Consider the following 22312-nt stretch of genomic DNA (forward strand, 5'->3'; position numbering starts at 1 on the left):
TCCTGTGAAAAAGCAGTGAAATCCATGGTAAATTTCATGTATGTGTGTGTGCGTGTGTGTGTGTGTGTGCATGTTTTCAGTAATAAGGATGGATTTAATTAGATAATTGAAAGGGGAATGGCAAGGGTGGATGACAAAGTCACAAAATAAGGCAAGAGGCATATTTTGCATTGGCAGATGAAAAATCTAAGAAAAACACCTATCTTTAAAAAGTCGGCGCCAATTTTATGATTTTCTGAAATAACTGAAATGTATATATTCACGTGGACAAGTGATTGGCAGGTTCCGGCTGTAGCACAGATGTGCATGAAGAAAACAAGCAGCAGCCTATACATTGGACGCCTGAACTCCCTACAGCAGAACAAAATAAGCAACGTTTATGTCTCTATGAAAATAAAATAGAAGTCACATGAATTTTTTTCTATTTGATTTTTTAATGATAAAACTAATCTCAAGTCATGAAAAAAAAAAAGGAAGGATTCTTTCAAAAATATTTAGAAGGGATCCTGAAACATGAGGATGGGTTCTCTCTGCTGTGAATTTTAGAGGTATCTCTACGTAATTCTTCAGTTTTCCTACCACTGACCACTTTTTTTCTTTACACATTTACAGAAATGAAGATTTTATGAAGACTGATGACAGTGGTTTCGTCAGAATTTCGTGAGGAATGAGATCAGCCTTCTTAGTATCTCATTCTTGCTGAACATCCCTAAGGGCAGGAAGAGGCTCTTGAAGGTTCAGAGTTTAACTTGCTCCCTGTAGCATTCCTTGATGTTCCATCAAAGAAGGGAAAACAGGGCAAAATATTGATCATAAACCAAGTTTTGAATACGAGCCACCCATGCATCCAGCCATCTTTGGCGTTCCTCGGCTTGCCAACCCATTACGTCCATTTCTTTTTAAAAATATTTATTTATTTTTATTTTATCTATTTTTAATTTTTTTTAAATTTTCATTTCTACCTCTATCTTCACGTGAGTTTCCCTGTGTGTCTCTCTGTGCCTTCTTTTCTGTCTTTTATGAGTACAATCATCATTGGATTAAGGGCTTACCTTAAATCCATGGGGTCTCATAGGTGTCACAGGTCTCAATAAAATCCTTCATTTAATGACATCTGCAAGAGGCCACTATTCAGCCCCTGACAGTGTCTGCATGTGCTTTTATCTTTCCAGTTATTGCCAAGAAATTACAAGTCATCAAAGCTCTTCCTCACTTTCAGATGTTTTAAGATATAAACATATATATATATATATATCACAAAACAATATTTGATGCTTACAGAGAGCGTTTTCCATCAACACTATCACAGTATTAAACAAACATTACCACACTACCATTAGAAAGACTAACGTGAACTATTGTCATTTTCGTTTTGAGATAGAATGAATGATACGTATAGACTCAGTCCTAACTCTTAATCACAAGGAGGGAAAAAGTAAACCAGAAGGAAGTGTTGTTAATGTGGCTAAAGGAATCATCTCAGTGTTTATATTATTTTTGGAAAATGCGGAGCAAATTTTGTCTTTATAGTGGTTGGTAGCAGTTGTAATAAACCTGAATCTGAATCCATCAGTATAATCTACTCTCTGAGAATAAGTAAAAATGTTTTGGAAGCAAATATTTTTGTTGATGCTCCAGCTCTGGCTTAGTAAATAATAGTGATCACTACTGAGACTTAATCAACACTACTCCCGGAGTTAGCTGCCCATGGAAATCCATATTCACTTAGCACTTGTACTGTGACAAACAGTCAGGAGGTTAAAATAGAGCTATTCTATAACTAATCAATAAGCATATCTTCTGATAGATGCCACAAAAGTTCAATAGTGTTATCCCTGAAGTTGGTATAATGTCAGGCAAACTATACTAGCATGATAAGAAAATTACTATTGGGAGAAATGGGGGGAAAACCAATTATACTGAAAAGTAAAACAGTTAAATTAAGTCACCTGCAAAATGTTTCTGTAAAAATTAAAATACCTTTAAAAAATACTATTGACTATTTACCTCTGTGCATGACTGTAATATAATTTAAAAAAAAAAAAAACCTAAAATGCCAGGAAAAAAGCCAAAAGTGTCAGGAAAAAAGAAAACAAGTGCAGGATTATTTCGGTGTTTTAAATTAGAATACAAAATCATTAGTGTATTTAGATTAGAAACCAAATATGACTACATGGAAATATATAGAAATCTGCACTTACTGATGTTACATTAACTCTTGAGGCAATGAAAGTCCCTGCTACACCACGAAGTAAATTAAAAAAAAAAAAAATACATCCAGATGAGTTAGTCCCTCAAGTAGGTCATTTAGTCAAATATTTATCCCATGATGGACTGAACTAAGCTAGCATGTTTTGAATTCTCCAAATGGCAAGGGAAAGGGGCATCTCAGTGGGATTCCAGAGAAGGTTAGGAAAGAGGGACGATGAAGCCCTATCTTGTACATAGGTGTAGCCACTCCTGGAGTAACCTCACTAGATGGCCTCTGCGACCCAAATGGTAAATCACAGAGGGTCACTGGTTATGGTGGCGAATTCTAGTTTGACAAAGGAATTCACAATTGGGTTGATTCAGACAGCGAGCACGCCTACGACAACTCACAGATCACTTTGCTTCTACGTAGCTTTTGCAAAACACTTCCGTTTGGTGACTATACTCTGATTTTAGAAGATAGGTTCCCTAAAGCTTTGATGAAGGCGCATAATCAATTAACTGGGATTTTTGCTCTTCTCAGCAAATAAAAACAGAACAAACATGATTAACTGAAAAAAAAAATCGCAAGGCTTCCAGAGGATGTCCTTGGGTCAGTACAGAATCTGCACCAATAGTTACGCTCCTGGGAAGTACCAAGACTTTCATCCTGAGAAATGGCCTTGCGGAAGAAGGCCATTCTTTACGCGGTTCTTTTGGGCAACATCTCCTTTCTCCCTGTGCCTGATGGATGTGTATTTTTCCTGTAGGCCTCAGGTTGGCTGTCACTCTGCAGGAATGTCAATCTCACTGACTGGACAATTTGTCCTTTTCTTAAAAATCTCCCTGTTGGCTTCTCAGTACCATCACCATCTAAAGTGTCTGTATGACACCCGATTGGTCTCAGTCTACCCCAGCAGACTGTAAGCTCCAGGAGGGCAGAAACTGTGTCCTTGGATCCCGGGTGTCTCTTACTACAATGCCCGAGGAGCAGCAGAGGCTCAAGATTTATGTGGTGCGTGAATCAAGTACCGTAAGAATCTGAGTTAATATTGATTAGATTAAGTCAATATATTACCATGGAAGAAACAGGCAATACTACTACATTGTAGAAATAAAGCTGAAAGCTAAGAACCAAGTCGACTGTTGACTATTAACCAGATATCCCATTATCCAAAGGTGGACTGCTGAACGTCACCCCGTAACCTCGCATCTGTCACAACGAGGGAAGGACACAGCATAATAAATGTGTTTTAGCTTTGAAGACCCACAAGGGATACGTCGATAAGATGTTAATGAGGAGATGGTTTTGATGGTAATTGTCAATGATTCCAGAGGTTCCCATGCCACATGTTCTGCTGTAAGTAGTTCCGCGAGCAACCCCCAGGTCTCGGTGCTACGTTTACACAGGTAACAATGCAGAACTGTAACTACTGAGAAACACAATTGCTCGGGCTGAAAGATGATGGAAGGCAAGGGACTACCCCTTAAGGTTTATTTTCCATGTTTATGCCAAAGGTGAGATATTTGTGTGCTCACACTTTGCACTGGGAGAGACCAGCTGAAAGGAACTTCTTTAAAAATCAGCATTACAAACACCCAAGTAGATAACTCACTCTCTTTTCCCCCCTCACCTCAGTGGGTCTACTGTGAAGAATGTTCAGGGTAGAATTTGGGTGACGTTCTCCACCAACAGGGCCCCAAGTATGGACATTGGAAAACAAGGCAAACAAATGACAGTCCATGATGCTACATTACCTCATATAGAAGCAAAAATGTGAACGACTAGAAGTACAGGCCAATCAGCTTTAAGCTATTTAACAAAGTCTACTGAAAACATAACTATGAAACATAAGGATGTTTTACAGCATCCTTCCTAAGCTCTTAAAAATTAAAAACGAAATGATTTCTGCTATTCTGATTAAGGAAAAAAAAAAGAACAGTGTCTATGCCAGGTGTCAGTAGGAATTAAAGAGACACGTAACTTGACTCGTAAGAGCAGGTTTGGTTAATGTAGAAAAATAACGCTCTGAGTTATTCATAAATAAAAACCATTTTGCAACTAAGATATAGACTGTCTATCCCATAAGGCAACACAGATTGCAAAGAGTGGGATTTTTTAAGGAGAAAAAGGGTTACAGTAAAATGAAGAATTGTGCAGATTCATGGGAATTTATTTATAAGAATAAATTCCAGACATATTTTAGACTATTCACTATGTTTACCTATTTATATCTATTTATATATTTATATCTATAGGTATATATAGATATAAATATATATATGTATATCCTCTATTTTCAAGGAGATAAAATTATTTTGTGTTTATAGGGAAAAGGATTAATCATAAATTTAAAACTATGAAAATTGGCAGAAAGTAAAACAATTTTCAGAATTCACTGTAAATGTTAGGCTTCAGGGACCACACCCGTGTCTGGATTGTATGCAGCTATTCGATATTGGGATTTCTCAACTCTTCACCTTGAACCCTCTCCGTAGGTTGTATTCTCTCCCTAGACAATCTACTCTCTCTCTCATTCTGTCCATTTCTACCCACATCCTAGCATCACAGCCTTCCTTACCCCCAGACATGGGTGTTCCTATGGGGTATAGTGGTAAGGAGAGACCTCTTGGACGATACCTAAGGATATGGGTAGTTTCACAGCAATCAAGGTCCACATTCTAGACTTTCATATGGATACTTCCTTCTCACAAAAACCCTTCTCCCACTTTCCCTCACTTTCCTGGAGGAAGGTACATTTCTCATTCATTCGTCTCCCATCTTCTGAGCGCACACAGTACTGCAATATCAAATAAAAACTCTTAATATCAGTGTGGATATCTAGAAAATGAGTTTTCAATTCTTTAAAAAAAAATTCTTTGCTTCCATCAAAATTGAAGAGGGGCCTAATCAAGTTGTCAGGTGATAATTTAAAAATTTTGGTGATAGATTACTGTTATTTTTGGCATGACACTTAGAAAGACAAAGCCCTGTGTTACACTGTTATAACAAAACACCTTCCATTCCTATCTATTTATTTCTATGGATAAAGTTTCTCAGGACTTTAAGATCAGAATCAAATAAAACTGATGGTGAAATATTTCTCATTCTAGTAGTGAGCAATATTTGTCTATGCAGACAGGAATTGATTGAAAAAAAAAAGCCAATCTCAATTTTAACGTTTATATATAATAATTTTTATGTTTGGAAATTACTTATCAGATTTGGCCATCTATTTATGTTGATCAATGACATACAAGTAACCATCGCAATGAAAACTCAATTTTGAAAAAAAAAATTAACAACGGATTTTTTTTTTTTTTAACAACGGATTTTATGACATGAAAAAACGATGTGTGTATGTGTCTGTAGGTGTTATGTGTCCATATTTCCTACTGCGGAAGAGTATGATGGGCGATCCGAAAAGGATTCCCTAGCAAGATATATCATATTAGAATATAATTTGGGGGAGAAGAAAAGAATAATATAAAATGTGTGACTATGAAGAACATAAATCATATTTTTAAATGGCAAATGGTGGGAATAGAGTTGACAGGGTGTTTCACTTCCATTTAGGGGTTTGAGAGAATTGTTAGAAAGAATTTCCATACATGGTACACCGCAAGGTGAACCCTTGCGATTATTTACATGCACGATGGGGAGTTGGGAGGGAGACTTAAACATGTTGTCGTTGGCAGGTCTTACATATGGATGTCCGAGCTCCATTGGATCGTTGTAGGGAATCGCCACTGAGCCCTCCCTTCTGGCCCTTTCCATCTCAGCAACCACGAAGTGCCCCACTGCCCCTTGTCCAGAGAGCAATGCCCTCCACACCTGCAGCGCTCCTCTGGGTGCTGGGGGCCCCAGTCTCTGACCCCGTCGGATCCCCAGGCCGCCAGGCCACCAGGGCCTCCCTGAGTTTCATGTCCAGGCGTGTGTTTCTTTGAAGCTGGCCCTTCCCTCCTCCACCCTCTCTCTGCCTCGGCCACAGGCCTTGGGGTGCGTCGGGCTCGAGCCACCTCTTCTCAACGTGCTCAGTAATGGGATGAGCTTCGTGGGCGAAGGGCCTTCACCCTGAGCTGGGCAGCCCCGCACCGGCTGCTGCACATGGACTCACAGAGACGTGACTGAGTGAAACAGCCTTTAAATTGTGATCCAATAACCCATCTGGAAATGGTCACAACCCAAAGTGGACAAATCATGAGCAGATCGTATGATTCGTGTTCATGGACAGGGAGTATGAGATTTGGGACTGGGACACCTAATGCAAGCACTGGAGATTTGGGGGGCAAAGCCCTTGTTTTAGGAACAGGGTCTATCTGGGGTGCCCGGGAGGCTCAGTGGTTGGGCATCTGCCTTCGGCCCAGGGCGTGACCCCAGGGTCCCAGGATCGAGTCCCGCATCAGGCTCTCTGCATGGAGCCTGCTTCTCCCTCTGCCTGGGTCTCTGCCTCTCTCTCTCTCTCTCTCTCTCTCTGTGTGTCTCTCATGAATAAATAAATCTTAAAAAAATAAAATAAAAAAAGAAAGAAACAGGGTTGAGCCTTGGAGTGAACACTGAGTGGTCTAAAGCCACAGCTGTCTACCGACAAACTAGGAGCGAACCTAATTCCTCACCTGAGCCCCCGGAGGTTGGGCAGCCCTGTCCTTCCCATCTCTGCATACAGACCCCCTGCCGGGTTCACCTGTCTGCAAACTGCATCTGCTGGTCACTGAGCGCTGAAGCGGCCGGCCTGGCTGGTGTATACAGTAGGGCAGCTCGTAGAAGAATATGAGAAGCCATGCAAAGAGCAAGGGGAAGGGACCATAATAGCTTGAAAACAGACACTAAGTGAGGATCTATGTTTTTAAGGGAATGAAACACGAGGTTTCTGAACCAGCTGCACAGACTATAGCAAAAAAGAGCCTTTTGTCCATCTGTCCTTTGTGTTCTCACACAAGAAAATCAAACACTGATGGGCGGAGAGAGACACAAAAGAAAGTTGCCGAACTGGGGTCCTTTACCCATGAGATGCAATGAGCTATGGCTGCTGGAGGGACATGAGCAGAGGATGAAGGGGAGGGAGGAAAGGGAAACATTTACCTAGAGGCCAAGCCAGCCAGTATTCCTTCAAGCAGGAGAAGAAGGGCAAACGTCCCCATGTCCCTATTTGGTAATCTCTAGGGCGATATTTTGTTTTATATTTTAGGTTGCAGGTGGCATGCTTATCACCCCCAAACTTACAGAGAAGATGTGCCATTGAAGGCATGCTCATGCCCTGTACTGCTCTGTTGTATACTTCTTCCTACTTCCCACGTTTAAAGCTCACGCCACCCACCTGTATGGTCAAAACAAGCAGAAGGCAAATCCAAAAATGATTAGTGTTTTTTGCTTTCCTATAAAATCCCAAATAATAAACAGGCATTCTTCTGTACCATTCTCGTGGGACTTGTTTGGTTGGTAACATTACGGCCATTTTTCATTTGATGAAACCAAGGGATTTCCTTCCCTCAGCTCATGTAGTGCGCAGCTGTCATCTGATCACGGGTGTCTTTGGCTTTGAAGACAGTAGCCTTTCCCTACATCAGTGGTCCCCGAAGTGTGGTCCCCAGAGCAGCAGCAGCAGCATCACACGGGAACTTGTCATGAATGCAGATTCTTGGGCCCCATTCAACCTACTGAATTAGAACTCTGGGGTGGGGTCCAGCAAACTCTTTCTCAGGTCCTCCCCATGACTCTTGTACACGAGCAGAGTCGAGAACCCCGGGCTTAGGTTGTGAGCACAACCTGCATAAAACTATTGCTTATACTCATTGCAGAGAGAACTCGAGTTCTGTTGGGTGTATTTTTTTTCTTTCTTCCTTTTTTCAATCATTTTTGAACAAACATAGATCACTGATATATGGTACTTCGATATACCACTGCAGAGTCACGTGGGTTTAGGGTTAGGAGGCAGGCAGTCTGGGAGTGGGATCCCAAATTCATGTCTATTGTCATATAATCTTGGCAAGTTACATGACCTTTGTGAGTTCTGGACTTGTCTTCTACAAAAATGAAATAAAAATGATGAGATCATGCACAAAAAGCAGTTAGTCTAATGCCTGAAATGTACTAACCACGTAATAAATAAATATATTTTTCATTGTAATCACCATCATTAAAGACAATAATACCAGTAACATGATAATGGATGGCATGAGTAGTGAAGTTTATGTATTACGTATGTTGCAAAGCTCCAGAGATACTCCTCTACTTATGATTATTACTATGGAATGGGCTTGATTTTTCCATTTTCAAAATGAATTTCAAATTAATTTCTTTTCTTTTTTTATTTTCAAAATAAATTTCAAATTCATTTCATTTCAATATACATTTGTGATATCCCAGAATGTAGAAGGTACTTCACTGTTTTGAGATATTTTTTAAGTAGAGTGATGATACCGGTTACCAATATATTGGGGAACAGATATCAATATCTGTTGAATACTTTTTAAAAATTAAATACTTTAAATCTTTGTTCTGTATTAGCTTAAGGCTTTAAAATGCATTTTTTAACATTATTTGAGAAATAATACACAAAATTAATTAAATTATCACAAAACTAAGAAGTTGTGTTACTGTGGACACACATCTAATTTCAGATTAAAGTGTCTATTTTTTAAAAACCCCATCTAACCATATTGTGATCTCCGTATAGTTAACAGTACAATTTCAATAGTGTTTTAATACAGAAATTTTCAAATAATAATTCACCTACAGTAATAATATAATCCCTATATTTTAGTCAGTGAAGCTTATGCCAATTATTTCTTGTTTATTTGTACCAATCAGTGAAAGAAGCCCATTTCTGTCCCCTTTGTTATGTTTTTTTCACACATACAAAAGGCTATCATCTTCTCTGTGTCTTTTTTTTTTTTTTTTTAGAGTGAAATTTTCAGGTCTCACAACCTCCTCTCACAGCTCGTGTTTTCAAGATCTTTTTATCATTTGTATTGTTCTCTACTGAATGCTTGGCAATTTGTCTCTTTTCTGAGATGTGGTGTTCTGCTGAACTCAGTTCCCAAATCACAGCCTAACGAGACCTGAATGGAGCTCGTCTGTTTTTATGCATGACATCACCATTACAATTCAACACGCTGTAGCATTTGAATATATTAACGGGGATCAGAATGTCGACTCATTCAATTTATCATCCACTGTAATCCTCGATTTTTTTTCCTCTCTGCTGCCACCATCTCAAACTTTTCAATGCACGTTTTGGTTCTACTACCATTCCCTACACCAACTTTCTATTTTTTAGAATTTTTTAAGGCTTATTTATTATTTGAGAGAGAGAGAGAGAGAGAGAGCCCAAGTGGGTTGGAGCTGAAGGAGAGGAAGAAGAGACTCCTCGCTGAGCAGAGAGCCCACAAGTGGGGCTGGATCCCAGGACCTGGGATCATGACCTGAGATGAAGGCAGATGCTTAACCCACAGAGCCACCCAGGGGCAACCTCCCTACACCAACTTTCACATCCATTCTATTTTCCTAAATCCATTCCTATTTTCGCTGATTGGACCCATCACCCCAACTGTAAAGTAGCCTAGCACCCCAGATCTGCAATCCCTGATACTTCCATGACTCACTGTCCTTTAGACTTATTAGCATAAATATACATCATCTCCCAAAACACTGTATAAGTATCCTATTGCATTAGCTTTGGAAGCTTTTATAAAGGATGATTTTTAAGGTTCCTGTTAAACAAAAACAAGCAAACACAACTGACTGGTGTGTCGCTTCAGACACATGTATAAAGAAACCCTCCCCTCCCCTTCCTTGACTCAATTTAGGAAACTTAAGTGGAGCATCAACGAAAGGATCACACTATTGTTTTATTATTAAGCTGTCATTGAAAAAAATAAGGTTAAATCTCTGCTCTTCACACACAGGTAGCTCAGTGAGTACCCTGTACCCTCACCGCGGGAGGTCACTTGTATATGCAGGGACATGTCATATGGTTGGTTGAGCAAATCTTAGTAAACACAGCGTTAGTTCCACTTAGCAAGTTTACTTGCCCGCTCATAGAAGAAAGCAAAGCAGGAGAATATAAAAATGATGAGAAATAATAAAAGAACCTTAAAGTATTACACACAAATTTAGTTATTTCGCCATCAACCAATGGCAGAGTTATCAAAACCGAAATGAGCTGACACCTCCTACGTGAACTTTCATTTGTAAGGGAATTTTGAAAGTGATCGATTGTTCAAAATCACAAATCAAAATTTACTACACACATTAAAGTAACTAGCAGTCCATGTGCCTCCCTTCCTGGAAGCCTCATCCACACACCTTAGGGCTTCATGCACCTGTCCCTGCCTCCCATCTGCCCTTGTCCATCCAACAGGATCCCGCTCACCCCTTAGGAGGGTGAATGCGATTCCTCCCAGGCAGTAAGCCCTCCCTTCTTGATCTTGTGCTTAGCTCCGAATTCGAGCAACAGCTATTTGTTTATAGAGCTGTTCTCTCTACTAGTTTTGAGAGTCTCTCTACTAGTTTTGAGAGTCTACTACTCTTCTCTGTGCTTTCTGGTCACCAGCTGGCATTGAGAATTGCTCTGCAAAATTTTGTTCAGTGAATGAATTATTTAAAAAATAGTGTTTCCCCAATAGCTATACTTTTATGGGTTTAAAAGCGACTATCAAAAATAAATGAATGAATGAATGAATGAATAAATAAATAAATAAATAAAGGCAACTATCAGGTCTGAGAAAAGGCATGTGTCTGTAGCAAAATGAAACAAAAGACTAATCAAATAAAAAGCAAAATGGGGAAACACAGAGACAACCATCTTCAAATAATATATTTCACCTTTTATTTTTTTTAATTTATTTATTTTTTCTTTTTATTTCACCTTTTCTTCTCATAGGTACTTATGATTATGTTTCCTAATACAATTTTGGGTGTATTGAATTTAGACAAATGTTTATGTGTTCGTCGCCTAAATATATGTGATAGAACTGAAGAAGGTGGTAGAAGAAAAGGAACATACAGTTTTTATTAGAGCATTTTCCAGTTTGATTCAATATGTTTCAGAAAACATAGCAAAAAAAAAAAAGGATAATCATTAGTAAAAGTCAATAAATGAGAATTTATTCCCTAGACTTTAGTTCTAGGGAAGACAGGGAATAGATGTAATCACTGTCTTGGCGTTACATGATGGATCTACTGAGACATGATAGTGATAAAATATTTTCTTCCTTAGCTCAGGATAAGACCAGAAATGGTTCACTTTAAAGAGCACACAGGATAATGGGAAAGAAGGTGACACAGTACAACAAATTACTTAGTAATGCAAGGACAAGGATTTCTCTCGCAGATTTGTGAAGCAGGATAGCTGTCCTGACTGCGCTCTGGAGTCACTTAGATACTACAGTTAAACCTATGTAACTTTTGACAAGACAAAAAGCAACTTGTTCCTCTGTGGTTCTCTACGTTCACCTAGAACAAGTCCCTTTCTCTGTTCCCATGGGGTCATCCCAGCCACTCAGCTCGGGGACAAGCCCATGATGGCATGCGGAGTAGAATCATGTCGATAAACAGTCCCCTGGCTCCTCACCCTTCTGATGAGACCCTCCTTAACGCAGGGGCCAAAGACCGGGGAGCAGTGATGAGAAATGGCCCAGAGTATAATAAACAGAACATAAAGTCCTCGGAAATACAAAGACGCGTAAGAAGGTCTAAAAAAATCATAGTGAAAAGATCATGATCTTCAATTTTTTATGTTTAATAGTCTTTGCATTAACATTAGCAAGTGACATTTAGTATAATATTTTTTATCAAACGTAATTCTACTAAACAATTTTGACATCACATTATGTATTAAAATCCTGTATTGTGAAATTCCAAGATAAGATACAAGTTTAAGGTCTCTGTCAAGGGTCACTAAAAGAGGAAAGATCTTTTCTATAACCTTTCTGGCTTTTGGTTTTTAATATTAACATATGTCATACCACTTTACTTATATCATACGCTTGCAGTTGTTTTATGAATAAATACCACAACCTTTATAAAGAACCTTAGAACATGACCCACGTAAAATTATTTTATTCTTATGGAAGAGCAAAGCTATTCAAATTCAAAATAAGCTGACACCTTATGTATGAAGAATAAGGACCTAGATTAAGAAAGTCTAAAACTCCACAAAGCCTCCCAAAGGTAATTGTATTGTGGCTTTTACGTTGTTGCCTCATAAGCTACGAACCCGTGACACAGTTTTGCAGTGTGTTTTCTTGTCTTCCTTTTCTCCATTTAAAAAATGCAACGCATCAACTGAGAATCTGAAAACGGTATTAAATCACATCAGAAATACAAGATTCGGTTCAATTTACCTGTTCCTGTTGCTGGAAATCCAATCTGAAATAAGTGTTGATGCCTGCTGGTGACAGTGCTTGTTGCCAAAACTGCACGCCAGCATTATAACTTCTCTACGTAGTTCTCTAGGTGCCATCGAAGGGAAAAACAATTAAAAAGCAGTGTTAGTATCTGAGAAGGAAGGATAACTCATTATATCAATAGTAGATAAGTAAATAATCAGCACAAAGGTAATTTTCAGACACAGAAATCCTATTTGGCTGAGGAAGAGATGGTTAGGCAGCGGAGAAATTACACGTACTACACGTCTTCTCTGGAAATAGTAATACGGTGGGGAGCATGGGTTCAAATCTCACTTTTACCAATAAAGGCAGATCTTACACTAAAGCATAGCTAGTACATGCTTTTGTTCTCAGTACCAGGTAGTGGAAACTGTGCTTGCTACCCATCAGCAGGCCTCCCAGCAAAGGGAAATGAAAGAAAGATCATCTCATGCTGCCAAAGACGCAATGGACCCTTCATATGTTGTTGTGCAGCTCTGGGGGAAAAGAGGCGAGTAAGAAAATAAAACAGTACTCATGTTGGTAGGATGCTTGAACAAGAGATCCGTTAAAGTTGTTTTTTGGCCATCCCAGCTTGATGTACGTTGTTGCGACTTGCTTTAAAATATATTCCTAAATGGGGGTGAGGGGAAATAAAGACCATGTCAGTTTTAAATGTCTCCATGCTAATAATTACAATCAGACAATACAATTAAAATATTTTCTAAATGTACCTACTTTAAAGTACCTACTTTAAAATGTCAGCAGCATTATGGGCATGCTAAATGCTCTAATTTTATTCCGCTCAGTAATTTCAAATACAGAAAATAAGGATAAAATACAATTACAATGGTGGACATCTACCCTTTATTTCCTATTGATTCAAGTAATTTGCCTTCTAGTCAATATTTTAGATGATTATTTTTGTAGCAAAGCAAGGAAACTGAGGAATGTTGACAATGACACCCATGCACACACATATATGCAAATGTATGTAGATTTCGCCTGGGGAAAAGAAGCACCTAACATTTATGCATTTCCTGTGAATAGAGCACATTTAATGCAAAATTGTTATGTAAGCCCAGCATTGTTGAATCTGACAGCAGACACCAAACCCTCTTTAGTAAAAAAATATGGCATTTCAAAATCAACAATCCATTGAACACTGGGTGTTATTCTGTATGTTGGCAAATTGAACACCAATAAAAAATAAATTTATTATTTAAAAAAAAACAATCCATTGAGCTAATGATATATTTAAATATTAGCAGCAATGTGAAATAGGCTCTCCTCACTTTAATGCTGTCCTTGAATTTTGTCAAAGGAATGGAAGCACTGAAATTACAGTAAAAGCAATTCTTAACTTTTACTGAAATTGAGGGATCTGACACAAAATACTATTTCAAAGGACAAACATATACAAAAATGCAGTCTACTTGTACGGAGGTTTAACACTGCAGTGTCTCTGTTACAGAGACAAGAAGAGTGTAATAAGGCTTTCCCTCGCAGACCAAAGTCATACCGTGTGTGTACTGATATATTTTTTTGCCAAGTCTGTTGTAAGGGATCAGACCAAACTAATGACAATGAACAGTCAAGCTAGGATTATTCCAATTAAAAAGGAGATATATGTTAAAACAGAGGTGTCTGCATGCAAACTTAGAAGGAGACAAGAGGCTACTCTGACGGCCACCCAACCATGCAGAGGGTGCTAATAAACCGATTTCATGCCATGGCAATCCAGACTCGAGTAATCCCAAACGTGGAGGTTAATTAGCAGAGCCAGTGTGTCACAAGACAGAGGACAGTTTTATACAACACAGGGCCGACTCCCGAAGGGAGCCAAACCATGCTCAGGACATCAGGACAGGCTACAACTCCCGGAGGCAGGGGCCCAATGCAAAGCCTCGGTGGCAGCAAATCAAACTCCACTTAAAAATTTTATTTATTTATTTATTCATCCATTTATTTATTTATTTATAAAATTTTTATTTAAATTTTAATATATAATTTATAACATATAATATATACTTTATTTTTATATATTTATATATCTATATATTTATATTATTATTTATATATTTATTATATAAATATTTATATATATTTATATTATGTATTTATATATTATATATTATATATTTATAATATATAATATATAATTTAATTTTACATATAAAAATGTTATATATAAGATTTTTATATGTGTGTATACACATACATATATATACACACATATATAAATACATACATACATACATAAATATATATACACACACACGCATATATAAAAGAAATTTAGGAATCAAAAGCCCATGAGCCATACTTAATCCTAATTTTATTCCAAACAGTCATTAAGTTAGATCAGGCGGGGTCCTCCGTGAAGTGTTGGCTCACCAGTCCTCAGCTTAGGAAAGCTGGTCAGGTAACGTTTTGAAATGTTTGTCATGTCTTGGCGTCTATTTGGATTATCTATTGTTTGCTCTCCTGTGTCCCCTTGGACCCAATTATGAATGGGCTCTCGCCTCGATGTTGATCTTATCCCTGTTAATTAAGGAAGTGAATTGAATTCACTCTGCCCTTTTGGATAAAAATAATGACTAAGAATCTTTACTGAAACTGTCTACATTCTGTGAAGATCTCTGGGATCCCTGTACCGGGGTAAGTCCTCTGTGAGCACAGAGCCCTTTAACTCTTGGAAAGTAAGTTTGAACTTTAAGGATTTGCCATGTATATTTGTTCTTGAATTCTGAGGCGTTTTAAGCTTAATTGACACTTTCGGTCCAGAATAAAAAAAAGAAGTAGCTTGTATTACATTTATTCTTCAAGTAATTGTCATCAGCATTGCACGGAAAATCAGGACAAAAAAATGATAATACAGATGAGAAGAAGAGACACAAATAAGTCAAGGCCAGTTGTATAAAGTAGAAAATGAGAAAACAGTTCATCATCTGAAAATAAGAAGGAAGAAAATATGTCTTTTTACATTGAAGACGTTGTATTTCTCCATGCGGTCCAGTAATTTATCAAGGGGGTAAAGAGCTCGGCTGGCAGCGTGCCACGGAAGAAAATCCTTCTCCTCGGACAGGTATCTGATAATCTCCAGGGGGATATGCTGAGGCAAATAGCCGGCCCTGTGCAGTTGAAAAAGTTAATGTTAATTATATGCAGAAAATATACATGATGATGCAAAAATGAAGATTTTACTTATGCAAAGAAAGGGCAAAAAGCAAGATTCATCACAGTATAAAGAAGCCATACTCAGGCTATAAAAATAAAATTACTCACTTTTTAAATATAGTCCTACTCAGGGTGCCATGTGCCTTAATATATACAGAGCTAGAGAGTTAAGAATTTACATACATAAAAATATCAGAATGCATATTTTTTTAAAAAAAGGAAAGAATTCCGGATTTTGAATCAAATCAACTCTAGCTATTTTCCTTCACAGAGACTCTTCAGAGGTCACATGAAATTGAAAATAATTGATTACTGAAATGCAATTTAAGTTTCTCAATGCATTTTCTCTGCTCTTCGTGTAGGTTCTGTGTAATATTTAATGCTGATTGTTTTCAAGAGAATAATCAAACTAAAGAGGCAACGTACAGTTTTTACTGTATCTATGTCATATTACAATTTGAGCGTTTTTCAAAAGAAATGGTTTCCATAACACCTATGAAAATCTCAGTTATATTTTAATAGAGTCCAAATTCAAAAAAAAAAGTTGAAAGAATAGGCTCTTCCTATTATTTTTCTTTCAAAATCGATGACTGTGTCACTGTGGGGACCAATGTCAGAGTCTTTGGAGAATATGAAACTGCAGGTTTTTTTAAATGATCTGAACACATGTTGCCCATATTTAAAGAAGATATATCCAAAAAAGGGTCCAAAAAGAAGTGTATATCTCTGCTCCCCAGGAGACTGCATATAAAATCCTTGCAAATCAAAGCAATATAAATGACAATCCGCTGTACATTAAAAGATGGTCTGTCTTAGCCTCGGTGTCCCTGATGCATACGCATTGTGACACTGTGTGTTTTGCTGTATTATTTTTTTTTTACATGAATAATCAACAGAACGCAGACTTTTAACACAGGGACCAGGTAAATAATGAAAGCAACCAAAGCCTGCTTATCTCCTTTATCTACTTTTCACACTGTTGTTCTTTTGTGACATTACAAAATTAGACATAGGCCTTTTAATTCGTGTGTGGGAGATGGTGGACAGGCAGGGAGCAAAGCCTTTGCTCCTCTCCACTTCAGATAAGTTTGCCAGATTATCTAACTCTTACTGTGACAAGCAAAAGTCACTCGACAGGAAATGTGCGGCAGGTTTGTGATGGTCATGAGAAAAACCAATTCTGAAGGCCGCGCTTCAGCTTTCTCCAATTTAAAAAAAAAAAAATGAACGTGTGTCACTCTAAGGATTCTGGTTCACTCATGGGCCCATCAGCCACAGTCAATGTCTGCTATAAACACGAATGGGGGGACTAACCCCAAATTTCCACATAATTTCAAAATTTCCTAGAGCCCTTCAGATTTAGATTACATCTAGATTTAGGCCACTTTTCTTGTACAGTTGCCATTTTGAACATCCTTGCAGAAAAAGCATGAATTTAATGGCTCTGGCAATGGCACTGAAATAAGGAACTTTCCCTTTGTTGTTAGGGTAGCACAGCACCTCAATAACACTTGTATTTTGCTTTTAAGAGCTTGCTACCCATGGGGGCGCTCCGGTGGCTCAGGGGGCAGGCGCCTGCCTTTGGCTCAGGCTGTGATCCAAGGATCCCGGGACCCAGCCTCCCTTCCCTCATCAAGTTCCCCACTCGGTACGGAGTCTGCTCATCCTTCTCCCCTTGCCCCTGCCCCCCACTAGCATGTGCACAGGTGCTCTCTCTGTCAAATAAATAAAATCTTAAATAATATCTGCTAACCACTGAAAAGGCAATATAATTTTTTAAAGATTTTATTTATTTTTTTGAGACAGAGAGAGAGCACAAGCAGTGAGGAGGGGCAGAAGGAAAAGGAGAAGCAGACTCGCCACTGTGCAGGGAGCCAGATGCGGGACTCATCCCAGGACTGAGACCACGACCTCTGCCTCCTGAGATCATGACCTTAGTCAAAGGCAGACGCCTAACCGACTGAGCCACCCAGGTGCCCAGCAGCATAATTTTTTTAAATAAAAATAGTGACTTGGCTTTCTTCCCTAAAAGAAATATACTTTCCAATGTATCAGATTTTGTTATTTTTCCCCTGAACTTTAAATTCCAAATATTAATTGGCATGATCATAAATTTATAATCTACATGCCATGGGTTATATAACTTTAGAATTGTAGATGATTTATCTAGAAACCATTGTTCTCTTGTTGCAGAAATAAGAAAAATAATGCAGAAAAAAACAAACAAACAAACAAAAACCCTTGAATGATCAGCTAACCTACTATGGACCTTCCAGTAAGTTTGGAAAATCTAGAGCTGTTGGATTTATTTTCTTGCAGATTTAAACATACTAGCCTTAGGTCAGTTACGATTTATCGCATTTTACTTCATCGCTGTAAATTGATAGACATTATTCAACGACTTATGCTTTGTAGAAAATATGACTAAAGAAGATGACAATGTTACAGAAGAGACTTGGATTTGAGAAAGAGCTGGGAATTACTAATGCATCCGATGGAATTAGACAAACACATTTATGTGCCAAGCCTCAAATTCCTCATCTGTGAAATAAGACAGTTGAAAAGGAGAACCTCTTTTTAGTTCCCCAAACCTTTTATCCTAACTTACTTGTCTACAATTTAAACTGCTGAAAAAACGTAAGAATATGGTCATATTTTATTTGTTTAAAAATCTGAAAAAAGGGGAACCTGGGTGGCTCAGGTCATGACCCTGGGGTCCTGGGATCGAGTCCTGCATCGGGCTCCCTGCATGGAGCTCGCTTCTTTCCTCTGCCTGTGTCTCTGCCTCTCTCTCTGCGTCTCTCATGAATAAATAAAATCTTTTTAAAAAGTCTTTCTTTTTTCAAAAACTTTCTAAAAAGTTTTTGAGGAATTTTTTATTCCTCATTCTTCATCGTTTAATATGTATAAGTCTAAGAGGCGGGGCTTGGATCTAGGTTTGAGAAGACATTTGACACAGTGTGAAGAAAGTAAAAGCAAAGCAAGCCTGATAGAAGTTCCAAAATAATGACAAGCCAAGTAAAGTATTCATTAAATAGGGAAATAGAGCAAGTTCTGTTTTGAGTGCTTATGGCAAAAATTGCTGACTGCTCACCAAAATCCATGCTCTCCTCTACTTCCTAGAATAGACGACAATTCCCACTCTCAGTGGTTAGGAATGGTTATGCATCTAGCCAATGGAGCATGAGTGCTCATCACTGGCTGGTTAGCCCACCGTCCTCCCCCCTCAGCTCCTCAATATCCTTTTTCCTTGAAATGAATTTCTCAGGGTGACCTTGGAAGTCTTTTCCTGAATATGTCAGACACCCACCTGGGCCTCTGCATGACGGCACGCCCAAGTACCAGGTCTCACGCCCATTGTTACATGAGCGGGAAAACCATGTCTACTGTGTTTGGTCCAAATATATGCTTGGGCCTATTTTTTAAAGCAATTAACCTTCTCTAATGCAGCCCTCAAATAGAATAAGAAACAGATTAAATTCAAATTGCTCTCATTTGTGTTGTTACAAACATATGTAAGCAATTACCTACTACATAATTCAATACACTCACATTTAGCCAACTAGATCAAACTATGTAGCTCCACTCAATTGGACAAAGATGATCAGCTTCATTACAGAATTAAGACTTGCAAGAGATAATGTTGGTGAATAAGTTACCTAGTTTAGATATGTGTTTTTGTAATTGGCTAGTAATGATATCTGTGATTACTTCTACTGATAATGCGATCAATATGGGGGAAGTGTGTAGACTCCAATGAATGGAACACTACATTAGCTCCAAGTAATTGGCCCAGTAGGGAGCACGTTTAGGGTCCTGATGCCAAAATGCAGTCGCCTGGGATCGGCATCATCACGGAGAAATGTTGCTAATAAAATAGGGAGAAAATAGCAAATTTAAAGAATATTTTATGTACAGCTAAGTGTGTTTTGCTGATACCTTAGGAAGCATTTATAGACAACATCTAACTTCTGTACTATTGGGGTATAGGTTGGCATAAGAAATAGTTTTTTTTGGGGGGAGGAGGTGCCCGGATGGCTCAGTCGGTAAACAACCAACTCGTGATTTTGGTTCAGTTCATGATCTCAGAGGTCATGGAATCGAGCCCTGCATCAGGCTCCTCATTCAGCGGGGAGTCTGCTTAAGATTCCCTCTCTCCTTCTCCCTCTGTGCCTCTCCCCACTTGTGCACTCTCTCTCTCTCTCTCTCTAAAAAATAAATAAATCCTTAAAAAAGTAACTTAGGAATCACAGAAAAGATAACGGGGAAATGAAACAAATAAGGAAAGTTAAGGAAATAGATAAAAGATTGCCCATATGCACCTGTATCATTTCTCGTCCCATCCCGTCCCCCTAAATACACACATACCCTCTCCTCCTTCTTCTGTTTACTAGAGCTTGTAATGAAATATATCTTTAGACATATGAGAGTATATTTTTTATAAGAAGAAGATTAAAACCAGACAATATTAGCTGTTTTTGAAATACACTGGTCTTGGCTGGCTTTGTTTTCACTTAAGATCCAAAACTACTTTTTAAAGACTGCTCTGAATTCTGTGAATATTAACTCTTGAATTTACTGAGATTGGTGGCTTGCACACAAATAACCTATTTTATGAGTTTTTTTTGAAAAGCATTTGGCTTCTGGGTGCTTGAAACATGGAAAAAAAAAAAAACAGCACCATCAGACTCTTCCGAGCATCATACCCCAGGTTTTGCTAATTGAATATTCATTTAAAATCAATAAATTACCTACTACATATTTCACAAAATGTACCTGTCTCTTAGGGCACAGATTTTTAAAGCAATTACTGAAAGGCTTAATTAAAAAAGTGTACAATTTTATCTATTACCTTTTGTTATTCATTGTTAAAGGCTTTTATGTGTTCTTTGTGGGAAGATCGTAGGACTAGAGACTGGAAACTCCAGTAGTCCTCAGAGCACCATGGAATAAAAAGGGAAAGACATGGGGGAGGTACCTCTATCAACCAACCGTCTATCTGGTCAGTTCATAGGGAAACTACATGACTCAGGGATTGGAGAAATGTTGTCTGCAGAGATGGAAAGGAAGTAATTTATTTGTAGCCCCATGAAATTAGAACCCAAAAAGCTGCACAACATAGAGTTCTCACAGCCCCCCTCCTTTTCCCGTTCCTACTCTTCCAGGAAGCCTTCTTCCAAACGGACGTAGGCTCCTATTTTCTGGACTCACATAACACCTTGATAACAGCGATCTTTGTGATAACTATCATGACAGTAATCATAATTTTATCATAACATTATCTTTCTCACTCAGGGGGCTTAGCTCTTTAAGGAAATGAAGCACGCTTTGCCTGTCTTTGCATCCCACAGCCTAATGCAGAATCAAGTACAAAATAGATGCTCAATAAATGTTTTTTTACACTAAGTTCTGGCAATAATGTCATTATTCTTAAAAATAGGAGCACTTTATAAGCATATTATAACTTTAATATAGGGGCGCCTGGGGGGCTCAGTGGTGGAACATCTGCCTTGGGCTCAGGGCATGACCCTAGGGTCCCAGGATCAAGTCCCGCGTTGGGCTCCCTGCATGAAGCCTGCTTCTCCCTCTGCCTTTGTCTCTGCCTCTCCCTGTGTCTCTCATGAATAAATAAGTAAAATCTCAAAAAAAAAACCCTTTAATATATACATATGTATTTTCTAAATTAAGCATTTTCTAAGGTTAAAAATACCAACTAGCAGGATGGAAAAATCCCACTGAAGTGATATTTATAGTATTTTTACTCACCTTGCTTATTAACGGTATACACGAGAGAGGTAAGAAGGCCATTGCTATCTACCTAAGTAGCTTTGAATAAGCTAGTCTATATCCAAATAAAGTAGCTTTATAGCCAGAGAGAAAGAAGAAGTATTGTATAAGCATCTCTGTTCTTTTTTTTTTCCTCATTGGCAAATGACTTCCATACTCTCCTAGAAGGAACAGCATTGTTTTTAGACCATGTACCTGGTTAATCGATGATGGGTTTGGAAATCTCTTCTCTCCTAGTCAGTAAATCACCAAGGATGAACTACATGATCCCTAGGGTCCCCTCTTTAGGAAAGATCTGAAGATTAAAAATAAGGCATCCAGAAATAATTTTTTGCGACTTGCCCCATCACCCCCACAACCAGCCTTTCTTCCCTACACACACTTGCTTCCTTATTTCCAAGTATAATTTCTCAAGAAATCAGACATTGTCTAAATACAGGGAACCTCTGGATACTCAATCATGTTAAAAAGCAGAGTTAATTTTGGTCATTAATTGGAAGACTTAACAGATAATAGCTATTCACCTGAAATGAAAAACATGCTTAGATTTATGGCTAAACTTTTTTTTTTTTAACTATTAACCTAATTCAAGCTATTGTACATTGAGGATTTACTGTGTGGCGTGGTGTTAGGAAAGACGGTCTACATTGGTTTTAGTTTACTGCCCTTAAAAGCTCCAGGCCCAGTGCTATTACGCGCCCCCACCCCTTCTCTTAGGTAAGGAGGCTACAATTTAAAGAGGATAAGGCACCTGCCAAGCTCACTTGGCTAATAAGCGACAGAG

The 22312-nt window shown here is 38.3% G+C and overlaps 1 protein-coding gene across 1 annotated transcript in view; it reads right to left on the minus strand.

Moving 5' to 3' along the window:
- Positions 1-22312, minus strand: part of TRHDE (thyrotropin releasing hormone degrading enzyme) — a 388541-nt gene that overhangs the window by 20245 nt on the left and 345984 nt on the right. The window contains exons 13-15 of the mRNA XM_041755901.1: positions 15548-15695; positions 13097-13194; positions 12538-12645 (exon numbers count right to left, since the gene is read on the minus strand). Of these exons, the coding sequence (XP_041611835.1) occupies positions 12538-12645; positions 13097-13194; positions 15548-15695 (354 nt within the window). The remainder of the gene's footprint in view (positions 1-12537; positions 12646-13096; positions 13195-15547; positions 15696-22312) is intronic.

Source organism: Vulpes lagopus, chromosome 5 (genome assembly GCF_018345385.1).
Source record: "Vulpes lagopus strain Blue_001 chromosome 5, ASM1834538v1, whole genome shotgun sequence".
Classification (NCBI taxonomy): domain Eukaryota; kingdom Metazoa; phylum Chordata; class Mammalia; order Carnivora; family Canidae; genus Vulpes; species Vulpes lagopus.